Source organism: Battus philenor, unplaced genomic scaffold, assembly GCF_028537555.1.
Source record: "Battus philenor isolate CCGP_79_NKW_IND1 unplaced genomic scaffold, ilBatPhil1.0.hap1 SCAF_7, whole genome shotgun sequence".
Lineage (NCBI taxonomy): Eukaryota > Metazoa > Arthropoda > Insecta > Lepidoptera > Papilionidae > Battus > Battus philenor.
The window spans coordinates 8473769-8497509 of NW_027181737.1; the positions used below are offsets into that span (position 1 = coordinate 8473769).

Genomic DNA, 23741 nt, shown 5'->3' on the forward strand with positions numbered 1-23741 from the left:
CGTGTTGAGTAGACCCCCTACTTACCTGATATTGATTTCCTGAAAATTTATAACTGTAGTCAAGTTTAGTGTTAAAAAATTAAAGTAAAAACACGTGTTAATTTATAATTTTTTTTTTAGATATTTTCTTAGCACTTTCCTTTTCAAGATTCAGGAAACGAATAAACGTATTTGTCCCACATTCGTATTTATAGAGTGACGAATTGAATAAGTCAGTGCAAGGTAGCTAAGCAAAATGTATTGCGACCACAAAGCGAATACCAACATCCTACAACTTACACAATTTCATAAACATAAATAATATTTTTTTACTTCATAGGTACCTTTATAAATAATGTAAATGTTTTTATATTATAAGACAGTATGATGTATATAAATAGGTACTATCAGTGTATGTGTTGAGATCCATTATAGTGGACCCCCATTTTCATTTCATGGACCCCCAATTTTTTTTCGCTGACGTAGACCCTTTGCAGGTTGTCATAGACCCCTAGGGGTCGATATAGACCACTTTGGGAATCACTGCTTTAAATAAAGGCTAATCCATACACAATAAATGAGAACAATGCTTAATATCCCCGCAATGGTTTGAATATCCCCGCTGCACCTATGACACTAGTGAAAATCGATTCTGTGTTATTATCTGTAAATCAGGCATACAGAGTTCGTTTGTGTAACCAAACTTTTCATTCGCATTAATGGCGGGCCTATTTTATTAATCCCATTACGGATTTAGTTATGATTCATTTGGCTCTGTAAAAAATAGTTTTTTAGACATAGCGCCACAACTAATAATCCATAGCATAATTCTTTGAAATCAACATAGAAGTAGATAATCATAAACCAACTTATTTAACAAACAACGTATATTACTAAAATATGTTTCTTAAATATTTTGCTTTATTCTATATCTTTATCTTTCAACATTTGTGAATAAAAATAGGAAGACTCTATTTTTATTCACAAAGGTTGAAGGTGTTTTAGGAATCCATCTTCATCTGCTTTAAATCGATTAACTGTTCAATGTTATAATTTTCAAATATTAAATGGGTACAAATGATTTACAACAATATTAATACCTAACGTCTTTAACCACCCTACAACTGTCAAAAAACAAATGTCAATTAAACCCACTGATGTTGATTAAGCCTGGAATAGCTACCATTCACTTAAAAAACTATAACGTCAACTTCTATATTGTTCAATACGTCAAAAACTAGCTGCAAAATAAACACGTAATCGCAATAGTTTTAGGTGTTTGCTATATACATGTAAAGTACTATTGTTAAAAATGGTTAGGACTGTTTATTCGCCTGAATATTGTTTGCAATATTTAGAACAATATGCTTCTCAAGAAATTTTCGTTATGGGTTTAATTCTGGGTCAGGTATGGTAAAACAACTTTTTCAAATACCTTGTATTCAATTTACTGAATTAATTTTAATCAACGTCTTATTCTGGAATACAGGTTACGGATGCACGGGAAAATGTTATTCATCTCGCTCGTACACCAGAAGAAAAAAGCGGTGACACGTTAACAGAAAGTAGCTATACTTCGGAGAAACTCGATCCTGTTAAAAATTTACTTGCAGTTTCCGAGGCTTGGGTTGCCGACCATGCTAAACATGTTACAAGAATGTTACCTGGAGGCATGTTCGTGCAAGGTACGGTCACTAAGATTTACCGTAAAAAACTGAAAAGAAACAAAATATTTTCAGGAACTTTCAAGATGTTTTTACCTGTTCATTGTAACATCAAATTTATTTACCCTCATAATTATTTTTGTTTTTAAAATATCTATTTTGGCATCACAATTTTTTTTCATCTTTAAACTAAACAACAAACAAAAAACTTCAATCAACTTAGAACAAGACTAATATATATCCTATAGAGTATCTTAACAAAATTCATTCCTATTTTTAATGTGCCTTATTAATCCTATTAAATTTATGTTGCAGTTCACAATGTGTCATAGTAAATAAAGTAACTATTGTTAATTTCAGGTATATTCATAACAAGCGATGAGGATATATTTGAAGATCCAAACTATTTCAGTAAAGTTAAATCTATACTGAACTACACCTACAAAGTTTTAAGTAGTAATCAGCTTATGTTTGCCAACTGCCCTGATTTAAATGAAAGATTAGTTTTGCACATGTCAACAAATACAAAAGTATTAACATGTAAAAGTATTGAAGTGGGAGCACTGAATAAAAGTGTCTCCATTAAGCCTGTAGAGTGGAAATTTCTATCAAAACCACAACATTGGCAGAGGTTAGATTGTTATTATGAATTTGATGATGTTTATCCCGTTATTGTGAAAAAAAGTGGAATTTCAGTCAAACAACAATTTCAGGTATACCAATCATGTTTCCTAATCTAAATTCAGTGCTATATATATATATACAACAAAAATGTGAATAAAATCTATTAGTCCATAATTTAAATATCTATTTCAGCAAATACTTGAATCAGCACATAAAACAATTGAAACAAGTGTTATGTTTATTGATGGTGAACTAAAAGATGGCTCTGAGCAATTGGAACAACTGGTTAAAAAAAAGAAATCAAAGATGAATACAAAAACAACACAGGATCTACCCAAGTCAATGCATGTGTCATTATTTGTGCCTTTTGTAAGTGATTGTTAGTTAAAAAAATTATGTCATCCAATTACCTTTTTAGCAAATCTGTGGAGGAGGCCTATATTCATCAGTCATACAGCTGAAATTATGATGATGATGATCTTAATGAAACTTAAAGAAATGAAAGTATTTCATGCTTTGTAAAGTCAGTATAGCTGACTGATGGTATTAATCCATTATATTTATATTTTTTTACTGGGATGTACGACTATATATTGAACAAAAGATATTTTACGCAATACAGTGAATTTTTGTTTATTTCTGAAGACTACTAAAAGTGAATAATCTTTTACAGGAAAATTCTCTACCTGAAACTGTAGAGTATTTGGAGTGTGATGGAAGTATACACTTTAGTGGTGTAGTGTCTTCAAGTGTCTTCATGTATCCTAAGGCTACTGTTAGTGAAGCAATTACAGCTGTTAAACAAGACATAATAAGGTCATTAGCATCACGCTTCACCATGCATTGTGATGCCCTTATTGATGATAACTTACTTCCTGAAGGTTTGTATAAGTTGCACCACTAATATTGTATTACTCATTTCTCATATTCAAATTTAATAAATGGATCAAACATCAACAAAAAACCATAGATTATATTTACTTTTAAATTAAGCAAGTTCTGTGAGGACTATGCTTGCAATTTCTCTACAAGATTAAATCCAGAATGAGGCAATTTGTAGATCAAAAGGTTATCAACATAGCCCAGCCAATTTCCAAGATAGAATGGCAGTGGGTAGGCTACATAGCAGACTGGAAGCCCGAAAGTAGCCTGGATTTTTGGAGTGGAGATTACGGTCCAGCAATCATAGCAAAAGACATCCACTCACAATGTAGACAGGAACTTTGTATCATTGGTCATCAGAAAATGCTAGATGCAGGCCATTTCCAGATGACCAGTTAGTATTAGCCTGGGATTTCCATAATGGCTAATATCTAGCAGTGGATGTCTTACGGTTGAAATGATGATGATGATGAAATTTTAATAACTTCTTGTTAGTGTTCCTCGAAATCAACATTTGATTTTGAATTTTAACCAGCATTAACAAATCGGCACTAAAAAGTATTAATGACCATTATGGCCAGGGAAGCATTTATACTTGAATATTACATGTTTTTATTGTGCCTAAAGTAGGCTCAGTTAATTAGATTATTTTTACTATTGTGTACTAAGTATAATTTATTTTATCTATTGAATATGAGACAAAGATGTTATGATACTATTAGATTTTAAATACAAACTATTCTCAGTAAAATTTATGTGTTAGCTGTTTTGTTTATATGTATATTAACCATATTATCATTGCAGAAAAAGTTTGCTTCAATGAGCCACCAAGGCGTGTTTTGGTTCCTGTGGGATCAATGTACTTGTGTGACTATCTCTTTCCTGGTGAAGCTCCAGCTGAAGCTTTGCTTTCAGTTAGAGAGCTACTAGATTTACAAATCACTGAGGCAGATGTAATCTGTGACATTGAAACACCAGCAGGTAAAATACTTCTTATCTTAAGGTTTCTCAGTCAATTGTATACCTAGAATGAACAACTTAAGTATTCAAGAAAAAGATTAGGAAAACATAAGGTATACGTACATCTTAAGAGTTAAGATATGTATGCAAACCTCAAACATGTTCATTTTGGTATACTATTTTAAAAGAACATGTAAGATTTTCATGTGATGGTAAGTGATAAGACTTTCCCCATGCAATGTATTTTGCACATTGTATTTTTCATATTACATAATATACATGTATTTTATGGAAGCATATTATCATACCATACTTATTTAATTTTACATATTGTGTGAACAAATGACAAGACATTTACTAAAAAGTTGTAAAAATTAATGTAAATACATTTAAAAAAAATATATTGTCTGTGTTTGTTTCCAGCACAGGTGCAAAAAATGTTGTTGGACATACACACCAATATTAATGGCAGTTTTATACTATGCTTTCATATACTGTATATACTAAATACTTATGTCTTTAAGTACTAACAGTAAGCGGCAAAATGCTCTAACAGTCTAAGTGGATGTCATTCTTATTTTTTTGCCTTAAAACCTTGTCTAGTCTATTCAGAAAGATAAAAAAGCCCATTATTAAGCCTCGCGATTGTTAATAAACATCTTCATTTTTAGAAATGTGTATAGGGGAGGTCTTTACATTAATATAAAAGAAATGTTTAATATAATTTGCTTTCTATCAGTGAAATATTTGTTTTTAGATACTTCAGAATTTGATGCACTTGATAGAGATACAAGCAGTGAAGAGCTATTGGCGACTCCACAAGAAGCGAGCCAATTTATGTACATCACTGGAATTTCTTTTGCATTGTTAGTCTTGGTTGTATCAATTTTCATACACTACTATAACGGCATTTCAGAATTTATTAGCAAATTATTACCAAAAACATGAATTTGCAAGGTTAAATAATTATTGTATAAAGTGGATGAAATTTATACAAAAGAAGATTCAGATTATAGTTATAATTATTAATACTTGGTTTTTTATGTATTTTCAAGTGACATGTAGAGATATGAGATGTGTAATTTGTGTAATAAATTATTTTTAAACATGTTTTGGTTTTCAATTTCACTATTTAATAAATAAAAATATATATATTTTTAAATATATAATTTCTGAAACTAAACGAGTATTGTTTTATTAATAGTTATACTACAAACAATTAAACCATTCAGTTTTGTTTTACTCAACATATAAAATTTCATCAAAAGTTGAAAAAGAAACTTCCTTGTGTCAAACTTTGACACTATTAAATGTTTCACTGATCGAAAAAAAATATTGTTGTATTATATAACAGAATGAAAGTCGCATCTAACCGGCCAAATTGGAAAAAAGGAAGAATTGTTCAATTGTTTGCTTTTAATTTATCTAAATTTATAATGTAAAATAAAGTCAGAAGCTATTTTGTTGTACAAATCGTCTAAAAAATGCCTTCATTCGAAATTTGTCAAAACCGCGAGCTTTATTCATGTAATTAAATAAGAATTATTACATATTATTATCAGTGTAGAACATAATTTAGAGTCTACAATGTTGCATCCATTCATGTATCTAGAAATGAACAAAAGCTTAACTAAAAAATTTTTTCGTAAAAATATATTAATAAGTAGCAAATTGTTACAAAAAAGAATAAAATATTCATTTTTATAATAAAACATTACTTAATCTTCGTAGTAATTTTGCAGCGGCATCTATTAACAAATATAAAAACATATATTTGTTCATAGATGGCGACCACAGTTCCTTCCGACAGATGGCAGATAGCAACTTGTTAACACAGTTATTTTAAAAATACTTTTTATTACTATTCCGAACATAACAGTTTTATAAAAGATTCGTAAGAGTAAAAGAGAGAGACGATAACGTTTAAAAACGTTGGTATTTCATTGAAATTGGTTGTTTACGTTATTATGATTGTTGGACATGACAATGATGACAACATATGCCGGGCTCGTGTTCATACGCATGTCAGATTACATTTTTAATCGTAAATTTTCAACTTTTGATACTTGTTAGTTGAAATTAAAAGTACATGTGTATTATTTTAATAGTGCAACTTATTTACCTAAATATAGTGAATGAAAATGTCAGTTAAAAATAAAGTTAGTATAAAATATGTAATGTGTGATTAATTTATTCTTCTAACCGGTTTCTGTGTGAACGAATAGATGCGCGATAGCAAAGTGAAGATATTTGTTTACAATGGCTTTTGCATTGAATAAACTTAAAAATATTTTAAATAACAATCGGGAAGCTCAACTAGCGGGAAGTGGAAGCTTAGAGCCAGAAATAGGATTTAAATTAGCCTTGCATCCAGTCAACAAAAATTTGTACGTGACGGTTATTGGAGCCAGACACCTTCCTTCCCTGTTTGGATTAAATAGAGCACACGGTTATCTCGTAAAAGTAAGTTAATTTCCTTATTAGTGATGTTTTAAAAAGTTTTCTTTATTATTTTATCTAAAGTGGTAAAATTAAAAATTAAAATTTGTTTTTATCTTTATGCATAGGTTGACAGGTTAAAGTCATTAGTGTAATAGAATTTTATAGTAAACTCCAAAAATTTTTTGCACTCCGTTAGTCGAATTAGTAAAAGGAGACTTGATTCACTTTTTCATTATGCAACAATTTAGGAAAATAATCGTTTTTTTATTATTTTAACCGCCAACATAAGAAAGAGTATTAATAATTTGAGTAGCGAATCCTTTTAAAAGAAATATGGGTGTAGTTTATTCTTAAAATAAATTTTACTTATTGTTAATGGTAACGATATTTACATTTCAACTTTTTTCGTGTGTTTTTAATAATCTTTAATTCGTAAACAAAACCTCTTACCGTTGCGTAAAACTTTTTAACTTTATTACATGTGCTACAATTACGTTACGGGTATAAGATAAAGACGTGACGTGCAATGATAAACATTTCGCAAATAAACTGAATAAAGTATTTTTTTCATTACCAGCTAAGAAGAACGTTCTGTTTTTGTAAGAAATTCTAAGGAACAATTAAAGGTTATACTTGTTCAACTGATTAATTTCATTTGGCATTGCACGCTCATGGCGGGCGTGGTAAGTGTGTAATAAAGACCTGCACGTAGACTTGGTACTGCCAACGATCGCCTCGTTTTTAAAACAGTCATCGATTCATTACTTCGACTGTGCCGCTCAACACACGTTGAGCAGCACAACTCGTTTGAATTTGGTTGCCGCCATCTACAAAATAATTACACTCGGCACAGCGTTGCTGAAGCTTCTTCTACCACTTTTACTCCCAGCGCTAATGCTTTCCGAAGTGGTAGTAATGTTAGCAATACCACTAAGTCGAGGTCCTCTCAAGAGGGCCGTTTAACCTGGTTACTCTAAGGAGCACCCGCCTATGTGATCCAAGAGCTCGACGGACTCAGAATTTGGTGAAATTAATGCATGCCTCGGCTCTAGCCGTGGCTTCCCACAGAGTCAATGCGCTATGTGAGACCTTGTTATGTGTAATTAACGACCAAAGTTAGCTATCGTAATTACAGCGGAAACGTGAAAAGTTTGTGGAATTCAGAATACGGGACGAATTCAATTAACATTTCGCTAAAATTTAATATCCTCCGTTGATATTGACCGTCATGCGTTTTATTATATTGGTAGATATCTAAGTTCTTTTATTTGTGATAGCAGTTAATTTTATTATTTGTTTACATAATTAAAATCAGAAAATAACATTCACGTGTTTGTGGACAAAGGTTTGCGCAAAATAAATTAAATTAAACATATTCTGAATGGCTATATCTTTAATTATAGTGATTCAATTAAATATATATTGCATAAAATTAATTGATCATTAAAATTGGATATTTTTTAAACCTTAAGTTTTAAACATATACACATGGGATATAGGAAAGCTTTCGCTTCGCATACTACCGTAGTTATATTGAAACTGACTTGGAGCCCCAATGACTTCAGTTAGAGTTGGAGCTCCTCTCGGGTTATAGTGTGAGCAGAATTAATTCGCACGACATTGCGGGACCGGGACATACGTGCGATGCATAACCCTTACCGAAGCTTTCCTCGAAAGTATCTATACTAGTTGGTGGAAGGTCGGAGCAACATGCCGCCTGTTTAATTCCCTAGTAGCGCTGCAGCTAGCTCATTGATTGCCGTGTCGGGTGTTGAACGTCTGCAATTTCTATTTCCTTTTGGTACTGAGCCCTCTGAATAACGTGTTATATGATAAATATTTAAATCACCTAAGATTTTATTATATGACACGACTTCCTTTCGTTGTGGTCAGCATACATTATATCAATATTAGATACATAAGCCCGAAACAGATACCAGCGGATGATAACTTCTGATGGGTTCTACCAGACGATGTCAGATGGCTTCTGAGACGCAAGTATGCAGCCGTGCGTGTTTACGATCGTTTCCAGCTATATGCGTCAATTCCAGCGTGAAGCTAGCACGCATTGGCAAGTCAGTAACGAGTGATGGAAAAACCGCATCTAACCCCCGCGATCTATTGGTCCATTTGTCTTTTGAAGACTTTTGGGAAAATCTACAAAGGATTTTTTCTCCCCCGAATAGGGAAATTCATGGTGGCAAAAGAACTATCTATCCTATCCTTTTTTTTTTCGCATCAAACACTCCTGCACCCATCAAGTGCATCGTAATACAGAGCACAGACTCGCCAAACGAATGATGGGAGCCATTTCAACAAACACAGGAGTCTTTCTCGATGTGGCTAATGAATTTGACAGACTGTCACAATGGACACGTGTACAAGCTATGCGATGCCGGTATGCCGGATCGCTTGGTGTGTATTAGACTTTCTGAGCGATGGAAAGATTTAGTATCCCCTGCAAGGTGTCTGTCGCCAATTACGCCCGATTCGAGCACACTTCCCTCAAGCATCCGTCCTTGGACTGCTTCTATCATTCTTTACCAACAACATAACACGTGTCAAGTGTGTAGAGCATACCATATTCGCATATGACACCTGCATTTACATTTCTGGAGACCTCGCAGGGGCACCCCAACTTGGTCACCACATGGAGCGCCCGCGAAAGTGTTCTAAGAGCTCGGCGGCCTCTCAATTCAGTGAAATAGTAGTATGTATGCCCGAGCCGAGGCACCTCCGGGAGCTCTCGAGCTTCGCCACCTTGGTGCAGGTTTAAGGCTAGACACCCTCTGCGCTCTACCGTCTCGAATCCGCGGAAACTGTAAATACCATTTTGGCAGCATTGAGAGTCAAGTACAAAAATTAATAACCAATACACATTTTCTTACGCTACGTGCGCTTGTTATAAGGAAAATACATCTTGGATAACTTCCCACGTGATATTTTAAAGTTTTTTCCCCGCTATTGTTTTATTCATAATGCTATGACATTGTTACGTTTATTACTTGGCTTACTGTTTTTGATTTGTTTGTCTGCAAAGCAAATATAAGTTGGAATACTGCAGGAATAATTATTCTTTATAGCCTGCTAAGAAAACTTAGAATACTGCGGAGATCTATTTTGTCTGCTCCATCAGAACGACTTTCGACATTAGTGACTTTGTTTTTACACAAAAATGTGAAATAAATATATGTAATGGCATATCGCAAACTGTTAAAGAAGGATATACATATGAATACGACTGCTATAATACTTGTCCCGCCTCACTAACGTACTGCTAGATCGACTGTTAAATATCGTTTAGTCGCGGGGTAAGGAATAGATTTAGAAAATCCGTCCCTTTCCTAACATATTCTGTGCTGCTGAAAGAAATGACGGTTACCGCATAACTATCATTTTTCGCCCTGTACCAGTGCTCGTAGGTAGACCCGATGAACCTTCGGGTCAATTTAACACTAAAACATGTGTCTTATTATTAGCTTCTCCTTGATTCTTGGTTATTCATGATTCGATAAAGCCGTTCTACCAGGATAGAGCTGGAATTAGTTTACGTTGTGATTTCCAATAACCAAATACCCCTTTATCCTTATTATATTAATCTTTGAGGGTAATATCGAGCGGTACCAACAGAAAATTAAAAATTTGCTGGTATCCAGCAGCACAATCATTTAATTTTTGAAGCAAGAATAATGAATTAAGATTTTTAATTAAAAAAAAATAATATTAATTGTCTTGTTATTGTTAACACTTCATTTTATTTTAATTTTGTTTAGTTTATGGAAGTTCGTTAATAGTTTATGAATGCTGGTTTCCTTCCTTAAAATCTTAGATAAGAATATTGTATAAAATTTCGAGCAGGCCATAGATCTTTCTCCTTTATTTACACCAATGAACAACGATGATACTTGGTACGTTGTAGTTCATAAAATTTAATTTATCACGTTATCGCCCCAGTTTCAGCGGCTTCATAATTGTTTTTATCCAGTACGACGAGAATATAACCTTTCTGAAATGCTTCATTTATTCAATATTTTTCGCGCATCTATTTATTATCGCAATGCATTCAACCAATTTATATCATATGATAACACTGCTTTATCCAATTGAATAAACTAGTAGGTCACGTAATTAAATCACTTAATAAACAAAAATGAGTTTGATATATGTATTTCGAAATCATAGGAAACTTAATAATTAATTTTTATTTCTGTATATATTGTCAATAATCAGTAAATGTAAATTAATTTGAATTGCTTCTATTAGAAACATTACTAGTCGTTCAAAATATTTTCCACTGCATATTTCGCTTTATTTTGTATATCCTAGTTTAATATAGCGCTTATGTTAGGCAATTTTCGTTATCGAAGGATTGCAGTTCGTGGAAGCCACAGCTCTAAAGAAGCACAGGTAGTTATCAATGATTATGATTTCATATTGTTACGATTAGCGTTAAAAGAAGGCTCAAGGTCACCCAGTGAGCAATGGAGAGCTCTAGGCTTCAGATCGAATCCGGAATGAGGAGATGCACAGAAGAACCAGTCACCGACGTAGCTCGAAAATTTCCACCATTCCATGTACACCGCCTGTACCATTTCAAATGAGTGTGTGAAGTGGCTACAGGCGGAGTACATCGTTCCTGCAGTAGGTGGTCCTGTGGAAGGAAATGAATTCGACTGACGACCATTAACCAGTAAAGGCAGCCCCCCACTAGTTAGGCTAACGACAAACAAAAGTTGGAGAGGAAAAAGTGTAGAATTGTGTATTTTATATGCAAGTGAGGCTGTTATATAGAGTGAAAATAGTATATGCAAAATTCATTTATCCCCTTTTAAACTTTTAATAGGACTGCTATTACTCGTGTGATTATTTTTTTATTGAATCTCTTCCCTGATTTATTGCTAAAATATTTCACATGTACATAACACAGTTATGTTATATTAATTACATTTATTTAATTAAACATAATGTAATAGTAATATGTTTTAAAACAAAGCGTTTCGGGTTTATCGCTTTGTACATTGATTACCACTTGGAGGTTAATTGTTCTTGTGCTATTTCATTAACACGTCATTCTTATAATAATATTGTGAAACTTAGAATTAAAATCAAAACTATTCACAGGTCCATATGCTCGAGATTTCTAATTATTCTTGTCATTACTAACTACGGCTCTCCTCTAACCGCAATTATAATGCTTACGCACCTAAACTGCTTCTTCTAACATTTGTTCTTATGATATAGTAATATTTTACGAAATTATTGCTGTCCCGACAGACTTCATATTGTAAGAAGTCAAGTAGAAAAAAAACTTAGTGATAAAATCAATTTCAAGGTTTAATGTACGTTCAACGCTTACTTACAAAAATTAGTTTTATGATTCATTACACTGCGTGTCTTAAGTAATAATGTAGTTGTACTTTTAATGTAATTCTTTATGGTAGACCATACGTTTAGTATTTACATTTTAACATTTTTTGGTTTTCATTGACGTCAAATGCTTAACACGTACCGACTAGAATTTTGATTTACTCTGTCATTTGTATAAAAAAAGCAACCTTTTTATTCTTTTACTGGAAATTTTTAATTTTTATCTTTTTCATGAAAGCTGTCAACAATGTTATAAAGAAGTATTTGAATTAGACGAGCCTTTTTCATTTATAGATTTCTTCTATTGTTTACGTTGTAATTTTTATTAAATATTTCTACGGTAAAGTTGTAAATGATGAATTCCTATTTAAGTTTTGTATCTAAAAATAAAGACCATTTTCTTCACAAAGCGGTAAACCGTCGAGTAGATAAAATGATAACAATGTATGTTCGAGATTAGAAACGATTATCAGGTTTACTTATAACTCGCCATGTTGTTTCCGTTTGATTAGATCTTATTTGTTAAGCGCATTTGTTGCTATTTAATTAATTACCAAGTCTTTATCTCTGTTTCATTATCATAAGATTTTAGTTCACCAGTAGTATATAATGAGAACAAAAATACTTGTTTATTTTAGAAAAGGTCTGATTTCCGTTCCAATTTAACAGACGATTTCTCGTAAATGTTTGTGTAATCAGGGATAAAATGACCGTACTCCTAATGAAGGTTTACTGACAAAACTATGCTGCGTTGTCGGTTTGCTGATAATACTAGGCTTTATCGTGCTTGTATTTACTTGACGTTAAACCAACCACTTAAAATAGTGACATGCTAGCGAAAATAGTTAAAGCAATTAAACTCTCTTTAGCGATGCCGCCAGAATGTTATCGAATTAGTTTGAACCGCGCATAAGTCGAGTGCGTCGAATTCACATAAGGTAATAGATATTGCAACTGTGTTAAGTTAGTCTTTTTTTGACAATTCTGTTTGTGCGTTGGCATTAATAGCTTGTGAGCAGTGGTAGCCCTGCGAAGGAAAGCTAATACTTGTGATCGTATGTCGGCCGCCACTGCTCGAGACGAATATGGTTTGGCTATGAAGCAATTAAATCAATATTAATTTAAATGTTTGTGATAAATAAACTTATTACTCAAAGTATGTCACAGATAACGATTATAATGTAATATAGACTGCAATCTGATCCCCTTCTGGTCTGAATCACTTACCATGATCGACACGTTATTTACTAGTAATATTTTTTTTCAAATTGGCCTTGTTTACTCAGACGTATGAAACTTCAATAATTGATATTAACATTAAACTGAGACGCAGTGAAATTGAAAATGAAGTAGGTTAAATATATCATTAGTTATTTTTAAAAAGTGTATAGTTTAAATGCATTTGCATTGCGTTAATATAACAAATTTGGGTATAAAAGGATGAAGAGGTAAATTTTTAAAATTACATGGATTTACGGTGAGGCTGCCTGTTCCATGACGTTATAGGGGTAGTGGACCTTCGTTAGGGACGGGACTTTAGTAGGGAGATCTCCTTGCAAAGCATTAGCTGGGCGTCTGGTCGCTAGATGTGTTCATCTTCGCTGATCAGAGTCTCCCTATTTAGTAAAATTGAAATGATCCTACAAATGCTACTTGTTTCAGAAATAGGCTGATGTTTTCTATTAACAGGTCTAAATCCTTCGGCTGGTTATTCCTTCCTACCTTCATCCAATACAAATTAGTTTTAAATTATTTCTAGTACGTGTTCACTTAGAGGTATTATACTTTACTGTCAAATCCAAATAAACGCTTGAATGTATAAATGTATTTTTAAAATATATAACTTTACGTGTTGATTGACAATGGTGGTAAACATATAAAACTAATTTATATGTGTACTAACATTGTATATACGTAGAAATCTTTTAACAACAATAACTTTAAGTTATGAGATATTTTCGAATGTAAATTATGCACTAACATTTTTTCTCAGGTAAAAGTTTTTCCGGGTGAGAGCAAATACGAAACTTCTTTACAAGAGAGTTCATGGCCTGTCTGGAATGAAGATTTCAAATTTCAATTGAAACAAACACAAACGAAGAAAGCAAGCGAAAAAACTGACCTTCAAAGCCTACTCGCAGGCCATTTTTTGTCCCTCACTATATACGCTATATTGGAAGTCCCGAAACCCGAATCCGAGAGAAGGAAAAGCGCAAAAACGTTGGAAACGAAAAAATTTGCTAATTTAACTGAGGACGAAGACACAAAATCTAAAACGGGTTTTCTTGGAAAAACCTTTAGTAGCTTTAAATCAACGAAAACAGACGCCGTGTCACAGAAATTAATTTTAGATAAACGGAGAACGGTCGGCGCTGCAACTTGGAATTTTGACTCTAAATTGTTCCAGAATGATCTCAAGAATGGTTTAATAGGAACTCCAGACGTTTGGAGGCCTATTAATGCCATCGCGAGCGGCCTCGTTGCTTCTGATTCAAGGGTAATTATCGGCATTGTTTTTTTTTTAAATATAATATTAGAATTATGTAACGTTACACACAGGTATAGTATAGACATTTGCAATATAAGTATGCAAGAGATGACCTACGGCACTGAAACAAACGTTTGTCACTTTGGGCCTCATTGGCAAGCTTACAGTTGGTTAAGGTTCCGCGGTGAGGGCTATGTATACGAGATGCTATATATCGAATCAGGATCGAATAAGGATAGGAGATGCGTAAACGATTTTGATTTTGATTGGAAAGTTAAAGTGGCAGTCTATACGCGCGCAAAACAGATTGCCGCTAGGGTCTTAAGGCTTTGATGTGGAGACCAAGGATTGGCTAGCGCAGTAAAAGTCGTCCGTCCACTTACAGAGTGTCCAGGTGACGTTGTTAAGCTGGACAAATGACGTTGTTGAAGTAGATGCAGGCCATTTTAAATCGGCCTATGTCTGGTAGTGGGAGTCCGACGGCTATAATCGCGATAGTGACGATTAGTAATGTGTTAGAGGTGTTAGATGGTTATCAATTTATAATTAATAAGATGGTAAAGACAAATATATATTTACTGTATGTAATTATTCACTCTCAAAAGGACACATTCTTTACGTTTGGTTAGAAGCTTCGATTACAGATGGACTGTAGAAATAGTATTGCCACTGTTATATTTTATATTACTTTATCTACCGCCTAGTGTCGCCACTTGCTTTTATACACAATGAAATAGCAAAAAGGTCAAGTCACGTAATAAAAAGAAAAGGATGATGTTGCCGCAGAGACTTGGGACAATATTAAAGTTCCTTTTCACTTTAAGAAATAACGGATAAGGGTTTTATTAATATATATTACATTATTTTGTTATCATACACCTAATACATTAATTCTTCAGATTTTTTTCATCGATATCCTTTATAATTTTGATATGGTTAATTTATTTTTTTAATTAATTAATATTGTATACATGATTTGCCAAGAGTGTTAAGAATGTGATCATAATGTACAATAAAACTATTGCTTGTTTAGTGATTATAAGAACTGAAATAACTCGCAGCTCAGGACGCTAATTCGGCTCGGTCGTTAATTAGCATTTAATAGTCTTTGTAATCATTGTTGCTGTAAGAGTTTTTTTGTAAGTTTGAGTTTCGTTCTATCGCGATGATATATCATTTAAATTTTTATTGTTCACCTTTAAACTCTTAAAGATTAGATGGTGAAATTTTTCGTAAATATCGAATGTAAAAAGCGGTTAATTAAACAACCTTTGCGAGAAAAATATGAAATACTTATGATAGTTATTGATCACATAGTACCAAGTGTCCAATATAAATAAGACAGTAAGTTAAAAAATCTGTGCGAAAATTAAAGAATGCTCAACTGAATTTAATTATAACGTAATTTTGGTCTCTTACTTCTTTATGTAATGATAAAAATGAGATTGCGTTTCTGGTGAATAACAAATTTATTTAAAACGTTGTGGCGTACTTACATATTATTAAACTTATCTCAAAACAAAAGAAAAAGCATTTAAACAGCTTTTTTCAGATTTTTGACAATCAAAACTTTTCAGTATAATCTCCAATTGATATATTTTTTAGTGATGAAGTCCAAAGTGTCCGCTTTTATTTACACACACACACACACACACACACACACACACACACATATATATATATATATATATATATATATTTATGTTTAAATTTTTATTTATACGAGTACCGATCATAGTTTGATCGCAACAGAGCTGCTACGACCTCTCGTGGATTTAAATTAGTTTGAATATCAGTATGGCATGTAACAAAAAAAAGGTTAAGATTTGTATTGTCACATAAATATAGTTATAAAGAATGATGTTCGAAAATCTTATAAAATCAAACTAATATATTTCATGATTAACACCGACAATAGAATAGCTTTGACCTCGTCCGATCCCAGTTAGTATGTAGCCTCTTATAGCGATGACGCAAGTTGACCTTGATTAGTCTCTCTGAAGATTTTTTAATATGTTATGTAATGTGCGCGATTTAAAAAAAATCAACAGATGTAAGTTAGGAATGATTGGAAAATGAAGCTTTTGGAAATTATTACGCTGATTTTTCATAAAAATTGCAACAATGCAATTTTCGAACTGGCACATTAATATTTCATTTCACACAATTTATTCTCTTGTTCCGAGTGTGAAATTATCATTTAATATTTATGAAAACGTATAAATTGTTAAAGAAGCAGAACATACGGTTTTAATGTATTTTTCCTTTATTTTTTATTAAAGACAATTTGGTCTGTACATACAAAAAGTTTGTTATTAAAAAAAACTCTCTGGGTTTCAAATATAATGTTACGTAACAATATTGTGTTGTGTATTTAAAAACCCATATATCAAGAACCATATATTTTCTGAACATGGTGCAAAGCAGTACAGAGAGCTACCACATATAATTCGGTTTTATGACTGTGGCCTTAGTAAAATATAACTTTAAAACAATCTTGTAGATATTTTCAGTCGGCTAAGTTTGCAAGCTATTTCTTCGAATTGATCTATCTATATCAACCGCTGACTTTGGAAGTTTTTTAATATCGGGAATTTCAATAAATCGTCTTTCCCTAAGTACACTATCGAATCTGAAATCTACAGGTGACTCTTTAAAGTTGTTTTCTATATAACTTGATATATTTATATTCGTAATTTTCTCTGCCATTCTTTTTATATAATTAAGAAGTATTTATTATTAAAATGAATCTTAAATTGTTGTTAGATTTAAGATTGAAATTAGAGAAATATTGCAAAAAACAACGTCAAACGGTACTGTAACCTGTAATACTATTTAAATTTAATAGTGCACTTTAAGGTTAGTCTAAATTAGACGTTAGATATTCATCATCATCAATTTAGCCGTAAGACGTCCACTGTTGGACATAGGCCTCTCATAGATTTCCAGTAGGACCGGTTGGAAGCAGCTTTTTTCGACGACCTCAACAAGGTCGTCTGTCCACTTTATGGAGGGGGAGGATGTTCTACGCTCTTGCATGGTCAGTGGTCTCCACTCCAAAATCTGAAAGCCCCACGGCTATCTGTTTTGCCCCATGAAGCCTGCTAACTTTCCAATTCGCTGGGTTATTAATAGGTGCGAAATATCTGTCATTTTATTTTGATGTTTGAGCAGTCATTAAACAGATATTCTTACAGGTTCTTTTAGAATTAGTTTTCCTGTCATTGGTACGTTGTTAGTGTTAATCTTCAAGATTTAATTCCTAATACTCGTTTGTAAATTTTACTATAAAGTAATATAGGGTTGACATATTTATTATAGTTAAAATTCTGTAACATTCAAAAAAGATAATTAAGTTTTTTGGCAATGATATAGATCATATTTTAATTCTTAATCGAATTTTTTTACACCAGAAAATCCGTTCTTATTGATCTTAGGCTATAATAACTATTCAAATGAAACATTAAAATAGTCTTTTGATATTGAAATTATGTTCACAGAGGGAGAACAAGAAAGGTCAATTGGAAGTGACTTTATTGTACACCGCCAGCGAGGACGGGCTCAATGACACGGTGCAGCTTACGGTGAACCGGCTGCGGTGTAGTGTTCAGACCATGCAGGAACACGAGCAGTATAAAGGTGCGACATTATTTCATCCCTTCATTTATACTGTATTGTAATAAACTGACTATTGACACTCTTAGTAATTTGATCAAATTCATGACACGCTCAATATACAGCTTTAACAAAGTAAGTACTCGGTTGTTTTTGCAATTAAAAAGTTAAGACAAATAACATTAATACGGTTCGGCTCGTTTATTTTACTTACATTTATAGTATTTTGGCGTACGTATTTTATTACAGGACAATATCCCTGAAATTTATTCTGTACTTATTTTACAAACGAGCTGTTCGAGATAATTATAAGTTAAACGCTTCTCACTACATATTTAATAACCTTTTATTTATGCCCAAAAATTTAAATATTTACATAAAACGAGATAAATACAAAAGTAAAAATAAACTCGTTATGTCGAAATTACACAAATCCTTGAACAATTTATTAACTTTCTGAACTTGTTGAACGCACCTGTAATAAATTTCTACAAGCTATCTTAGACCTGTCCGTTAAAAGCATATTATTAAATAAATCTTGTTGTAGTATTTAGGAATTTTTAGTTGATTGTTATGTGCAGAACTTGGTTAGTCCATTCATTAGCACGATTGTGTACATGCTGTATACATCAATAATTGTTAAATTGCGTTTAAAAAGAGGAACTGATGAGTTTCTGGCCATTCTCCACAGATCAGCTTACTTACGGATGAATGTAGTCAACATTGATATTTTTATAACAATAAAAAAATGAACTATTTAAACCGCGTCTTATTAAGATATTTGAGTAACATTCTATAGCAGCGTGCATCTCACACCACTCGTTGAATTGTGTTTCTCACTCTAACGCCCTCTTTTCTAAGCGATGCCCCCTCTACAATTTTTTTATGATTACCCTTGATTTCTAACAATCGCTTGCAAGAATATCCTCACTTAACCTTTTTTTAAAGCTATTTTGTTTCATATTGTAAATTTATAAGTATCTCTTTTATTATGATACACTATACTCACGTACGACTATCTAGGCGATTATCTTCGCGGTACTTATTATTATATATTGAGTAAGTACAGTCCGTTAGCGTTATCCAGTAAATCATAATTATCCACTAAGACATTCGCATTGAAGAGTTGAATGAATATAACGACCATAATTATTCAGCCGCAAAAAAAAAAGAAACGAGAAATCATTATATGTTATAATCGGTGCTGTTCTTATATCAATAACATTGAGTTTCTTCCCATCGCAAAGCTATATATAGCAATAAACTTAAATGGGTATTGTGAACGAAGCTTTATCTTCGCCATTAATATAGCTTTACGTATACATTGCAAGTGTAAGCAATATCTGTTCTTAAGCCAGCGATGGTGTTTGACACTATATTTGTGATCTACTAAGTATAATAAACAGATTACATATGCAATTTTTCGTTCGCCCCATTTATAATAGAAAACAGGCAATTTAAGTGAACGACGTAATGAAAATATATTATTATAACTTATTTATTGACTTTTTAATCACATAGTTGTCAAGCTATCTGCTTTGAAATAATGAAGGCTTTATGGTTGCTTTTACTTGTTAACTGCGAGTAAAACTGCTATTAGTGTTGTTATTGCTTTTTTATGTATATACTAAAAGTTTAAATAGTATAATGGTTTTAAAGACTTACGTCAGGAATGGATTTCAAGCAAATTTATTTAAATCATATTCACGTCTGACTTTAAACTTCAATATGCATTTATTTATTCATTTTTTGTACTACAACAGCATTAATTATTATGTAGGAATAATCTACAATTTTAAACGTGTAATGAGTACACATCTTTGGTCATATTGTGTAAACAACGACCAAAACTCTAAGCTTAAATATAACACGATGTATTATTAACTACATTTAATAAAAAAATATAAGTAAATGTTCTGAAATAATGGTGAAATATGTTTTTGTGTTTTATAATTAAGTGATAAGAAACAGCACAGAATAATATGTATTGCGTGTAATTTTATTTAAATCACGTAGAGACGAGGCATACTTGATGAGAGGTAAACTTAATGGTAACGCCACAATGTGGTGTTATCAAGATATTTATTATACAAAATATTGTTATGCATCACTTGTCATATCATCACGTTAAAACGTAATGGCGCGACTCGTTAGCTTAATTACACGATGCAAATAGTGATTTTAGTCACAAAAGTGATTTTAGTCACAAAAGGCAGCTGCGGTGCGCTACTTGAAAGACATTTTAGAAGCATCGTAAAATACACTAGACACTTTTTTCGTACAAAGTACTACTGTAGAAATTCACTATAGATGAACAAAATTTTATTTTTAATGTAACTCAGGGCAGTGTAATATATATGTATCGTTGTTATAATTATAGTTTAGAGCGCCTATTTTCGTCAAGTGTATACGAATTTTTATGTAGATATATTTTTATTGTTAATTATGAAGGTGGAAAATAATTTAAAAAAGGAGACATTGTTATGGACCTCATCAAAAATTCCTATGTAATCTTGAATAAATGTTTAGCACTGTTTTAATTAAAAACAGGTGGCTGCCTTAACGAAGAAAGTAAAGAATTCCTAATTAAATATGGAGGGTTTGCAAGCTGTTACTAATTATACACTTGTAAAGTAATAACTTTGGTATTTTTATTACGAATTAGGATTTTCCTAACGCATAAATACTTTCCAGTTGGGTTTAAGAGTATACAATGGAAGGTTTAACAAACTCTCACATCCGGAGGGCGGGATTTATGGATAATGTTGAACTATAAGCAAATCCTGGTTCTACGTTGATGTTTTATTATTGCGTCACTCATCTTCTTGTTATTATTAAATGAAACGCATAAACGTTATTATATTCTACGTATTACTTATAAACTTCTTATTCAATTGGTAGATAAACATGTATTCCCTTTCGACTTCAGTTTTAAGAATCACGGCGCAGTATTCGTTGTATTTAAAATTATGGAAGTTAAATCTAAATTTAAAAGAGAATCGCTCAGTAAAGAATCAAATTACTCTTTTGCAATGGTTCAAATCCTATTATGCTATCGGTAATGGTTTATATAATTCTTAATATGTTATGCGCAAATTTTTATGTGCGCAGTACAGCCGTTGTGGCCTTAAGATTCTTGTGTGGGGCGACGGACCGACAAATGCAGCGCAGGACGTCCACTTACAAAGTAGGCAAATAACCTTGTTAAGGTCGACGGGAGATGAAGGGGGACGGCAGGCCGCTTCCAACTGGTGCTTTTGGAAATCTGTCGGAGCGGTCTATGTGCAGCAGTCGGCGTCCTTCGGCTGCAATGATGGTGATGATAAACTAATTTGTAAAGTTGTCCTCCTGATTTCGACTTTTAGATATGTTTGGTTAAATGTATTTTAGTGTAATACTATTTTTTATGTAAACTAGTCGAGGCAAATTTTGTACAAATTGCGTCGGTGCGTTAGTGTCACGGTTCATGGCTATACAAGTCTCAGGAGTGACGAGTATGCGTCTGACGTCTTAATAACATTTACGCAACGCTCTGCGTTTATTAAATAGGAGAGAGTTCCGAGTGGGAACCCGTCGTGTGCTGAATCATAACTGCCTGTTTAACTGTGTACTGCCGGTGCGAGACACCATTTAAGTTCTCGCTTATGGAATGAAATTTTTATTGTTTTTATTGGTACACGTGTTATCATTCCTTCATTTAATATTATTTTATTTATTTATTTATTTAACAGTTTATTGTACACAATAAAAACACTAAAGTAACAATACAAATATAACTGACACAACAGGCACTACTTATTTCTAACCAGAAATTTCTTCCAGTAGGCCTACAATTACTACTTATATATATTACTAATTATATTGTTTTCTGTCGTCTGTACACAAGCTACGTAAATTCAGACATGTTTACATGTACAGTATACCTTTTAAAAAGGTCATAATTATTTGTACAGCATATAGTTCAGTTCATCGCAAGACGCTGAATGTAGGCCACTTCCAAACAGTCTTATTGGAAATCTCTCAGTGAGTTCTATATCCAGCTGTGGATATCCTACCGCTAAAATGACGATGACGTTAATATGAAATGCGCTTGTTGCAGAAAAGCGTCTTGTTATTACTTTCTACACTTATGGTAAAATATACAATTGATAACGTTAGAGATAAATCAATTATTTGATTGGAACCGTCCCAAATATAATTTTAATTTTTATGAATGTTCTAATTTATATAAAAAAGATTACGTATTGTAGTAGTTTGATAGTACAGTTTATCGATGGCTACCCACGAATGAAATTAATTATTAAATTACTGTTTTCAGCGCCCCTGTATTTGAAAGCCACAATATTGGAAGCCAACAAAGCTGAGTGCTATTGGAAAAGCGATCGATTTGTTCCAGCGATATCCGCCAGATGGGACCCGAAGTCAGCCACAGTAAAACTAACAGTATTCAAAGCAAATTTGAACAAAGTCAGCATTTACATAAGTCTCGGGTGTAAAACGAAAATGGCGAAAAAGGAAATATTAGGAAAGGCAACCATTGATGAGAAGTCCCGGTACGCAGACAGCTGGAAAGAATGTATGCGACAACCAGGGATTCCCAAAGCATTCTGGATTAATTTTGAATAATTTACGTACTTATGATATTTGAAATGTGTTCGAATTTGGAATGCTTTTAAGACTTGCTTTGTGTTGCTATTAATTAAGCACAAAATATTTACAATTTACACACGCTTGCATATAATGACAAAATATTTACTTGTTTATTTCAATATACGATTATGTTATAATAGATGTCCCTACTCATATTATATCACTTTTGCTTTAATTTGAACGTATAAATTTTTGACACTTGTGATTAATTTAATAATTTATATAAGCATCTTGCAAAACTGACATTAGAATAAACGAAGAAGCTGAATTATGTTAATAAAGTGTTTAAGTAATATTTGTATTTACGTGACTATTTATATTGACATTATTAAAATATTAAAGGTCTGGTAATGAGGGTGAAGTGTATTTTATAAATTTAAATGTTTTATTTAAAATATGTTATCTATCTAATGACAAGTTCAAAATCCAGCCATCTTTTCAAATGCAAACTTTATCGGAGAAGCAGATTTGAAAGATTAATTTTGGGTTAACTAGGAAAAGAAATTGCGAGAAAATTTACGGTGGTTCATTGTGATATGTAAATTATAGTACAACCATTTAGAAGTGGGTTTTTATTTTAGTATTAGGCATTATCAAATAAAAACCTCATACTCTGTTATACAAGTGATAGGTTCTAGGTGTAAAAATGAAGAATAAATCACTTATTTGGTGTTAGAGGTCATTCGTTTGGGAATAATAAATGACCTTATGACAATATAGTAAGAAAAGCGTTTTCAAAATCAGGATTTTGGCATGTCAAAATTAATAATTGTTTACCACCTGTCTTTGCAGACGTTGTACAGTCAAACGCTGTTGGCCTGTTGCAAATTCCAATAGAAAAAAAAATATTTAAAGTAACGTATTTCAGTGTGACCTCTTTATAGATGTTAATTGTAAAAAATTTTAAAAATTTAAAACTTCTTTTTCGAGTTTTTTATTCATCTTTTTAAGGAGTTTACACGTATAACATGCCAGGTTGTATATTGTATTTTTGGAACAGTTCGTGAATATTTCACTAGTAACGTTTCCTTCCTTTGTTGCGAACCATTTATTGATCCAGTTTTTTGTAC

General features: G+C 32.4%; 2 protein-coding genes across 2 annotated transcripts; both read left to right on the forward strand.

Annotated features, from left to right (window-relative positions):
* Window positions 1–1144: 1144 nt before the first annotated feature.
* Window positions 1145–5204, forward strand: LOC137930960 (protein odr-4 homolog). Its single transcript, XM_068774333.1, has 7 exons — window positions 1145–1387; window positions 1469–1664; window positions 2004–2356; window positions 2460–2636; window positions 2941–3148; window positions 3954–4130; window positions 4867–5204. Exons 1-7 carry the CDS (start codon window positions 1292–1294, stop codon window positions 5055–5057), a joined length of 1398 nt encoding a protein of 465 aa, XP_068630434.1. The 5' UTR covers window positions 1145–1291; the 3' UTR covers window positions 5058–5204.
* Window positions 5205–6085: 881 nt separating this feature from the next.
* Window positions 6086–23268, forward strand: LOC137930921 (uncharacterized). The gene is made up of 4 exons (XM_068774284.1): window positions 6086–6572; window positions 13912–14415; window positions 17907–18045; window positions 22340–23268. Exons 1-4 carry the CDS (start codon window positions 6369–6371, stop codon window positions 22645–22647), a joined length of 1155 nt encoding a protein of 384 aa, XP_068630385.1. The 5' UTR covers window positions 6086–6368; the 3' UTR covers window positions 22648–23268.
* Window positions 23269–23741: the final 473 nt, after the last annotated feature.

Excerpts from the sequence above, each read along its gene's own strand:
- LOC137930921 (XM_068774284.1), top strand. The coding sequence starts at position 6,369 with ATGGCTTTTGCATTGAATAAACTTAAAAATATTTTAAATAACAATCGG. Across the intron at positions 14,416-17,906 it reads TCGTTGCTTCTGATTCAAGG|AGGGAGAACAAGAAAGGTCA; the intron begins GTAATTATCGGC and ends TTATGTTCACAG. Across the intron at positions 18,046-22,339 it reads GGAACACGAGCAGTATAAAG|CGCCCCTGTATTTGAAAGCC; the intron begins GTGCGACATTAT and ends TACTGTTTTCAG.
- LOC137930960 (XM_068774333.1), top strand. The coding sequence starts at position 1,292 with ATGGTTAGGACTGTTTATTCGCCTGAATATTGTTTGCAATATTTAGAA. Across the intron at positions 3,149-3,953 it reads TGATAACTTACTTCCTGAAG|AAAAAGTTTGCTTCAATGAG; the intron begins GTTTGTATAAGT and ends TTATCATTGCAG. Across the intron at positions 4,131-4,866 it reads TGACATTGAAACACCAGCAG|ATACTTCAGAATTTGATGCA; the intron begins GTAAAATACTTC and ends ATTTGTTTTTAG.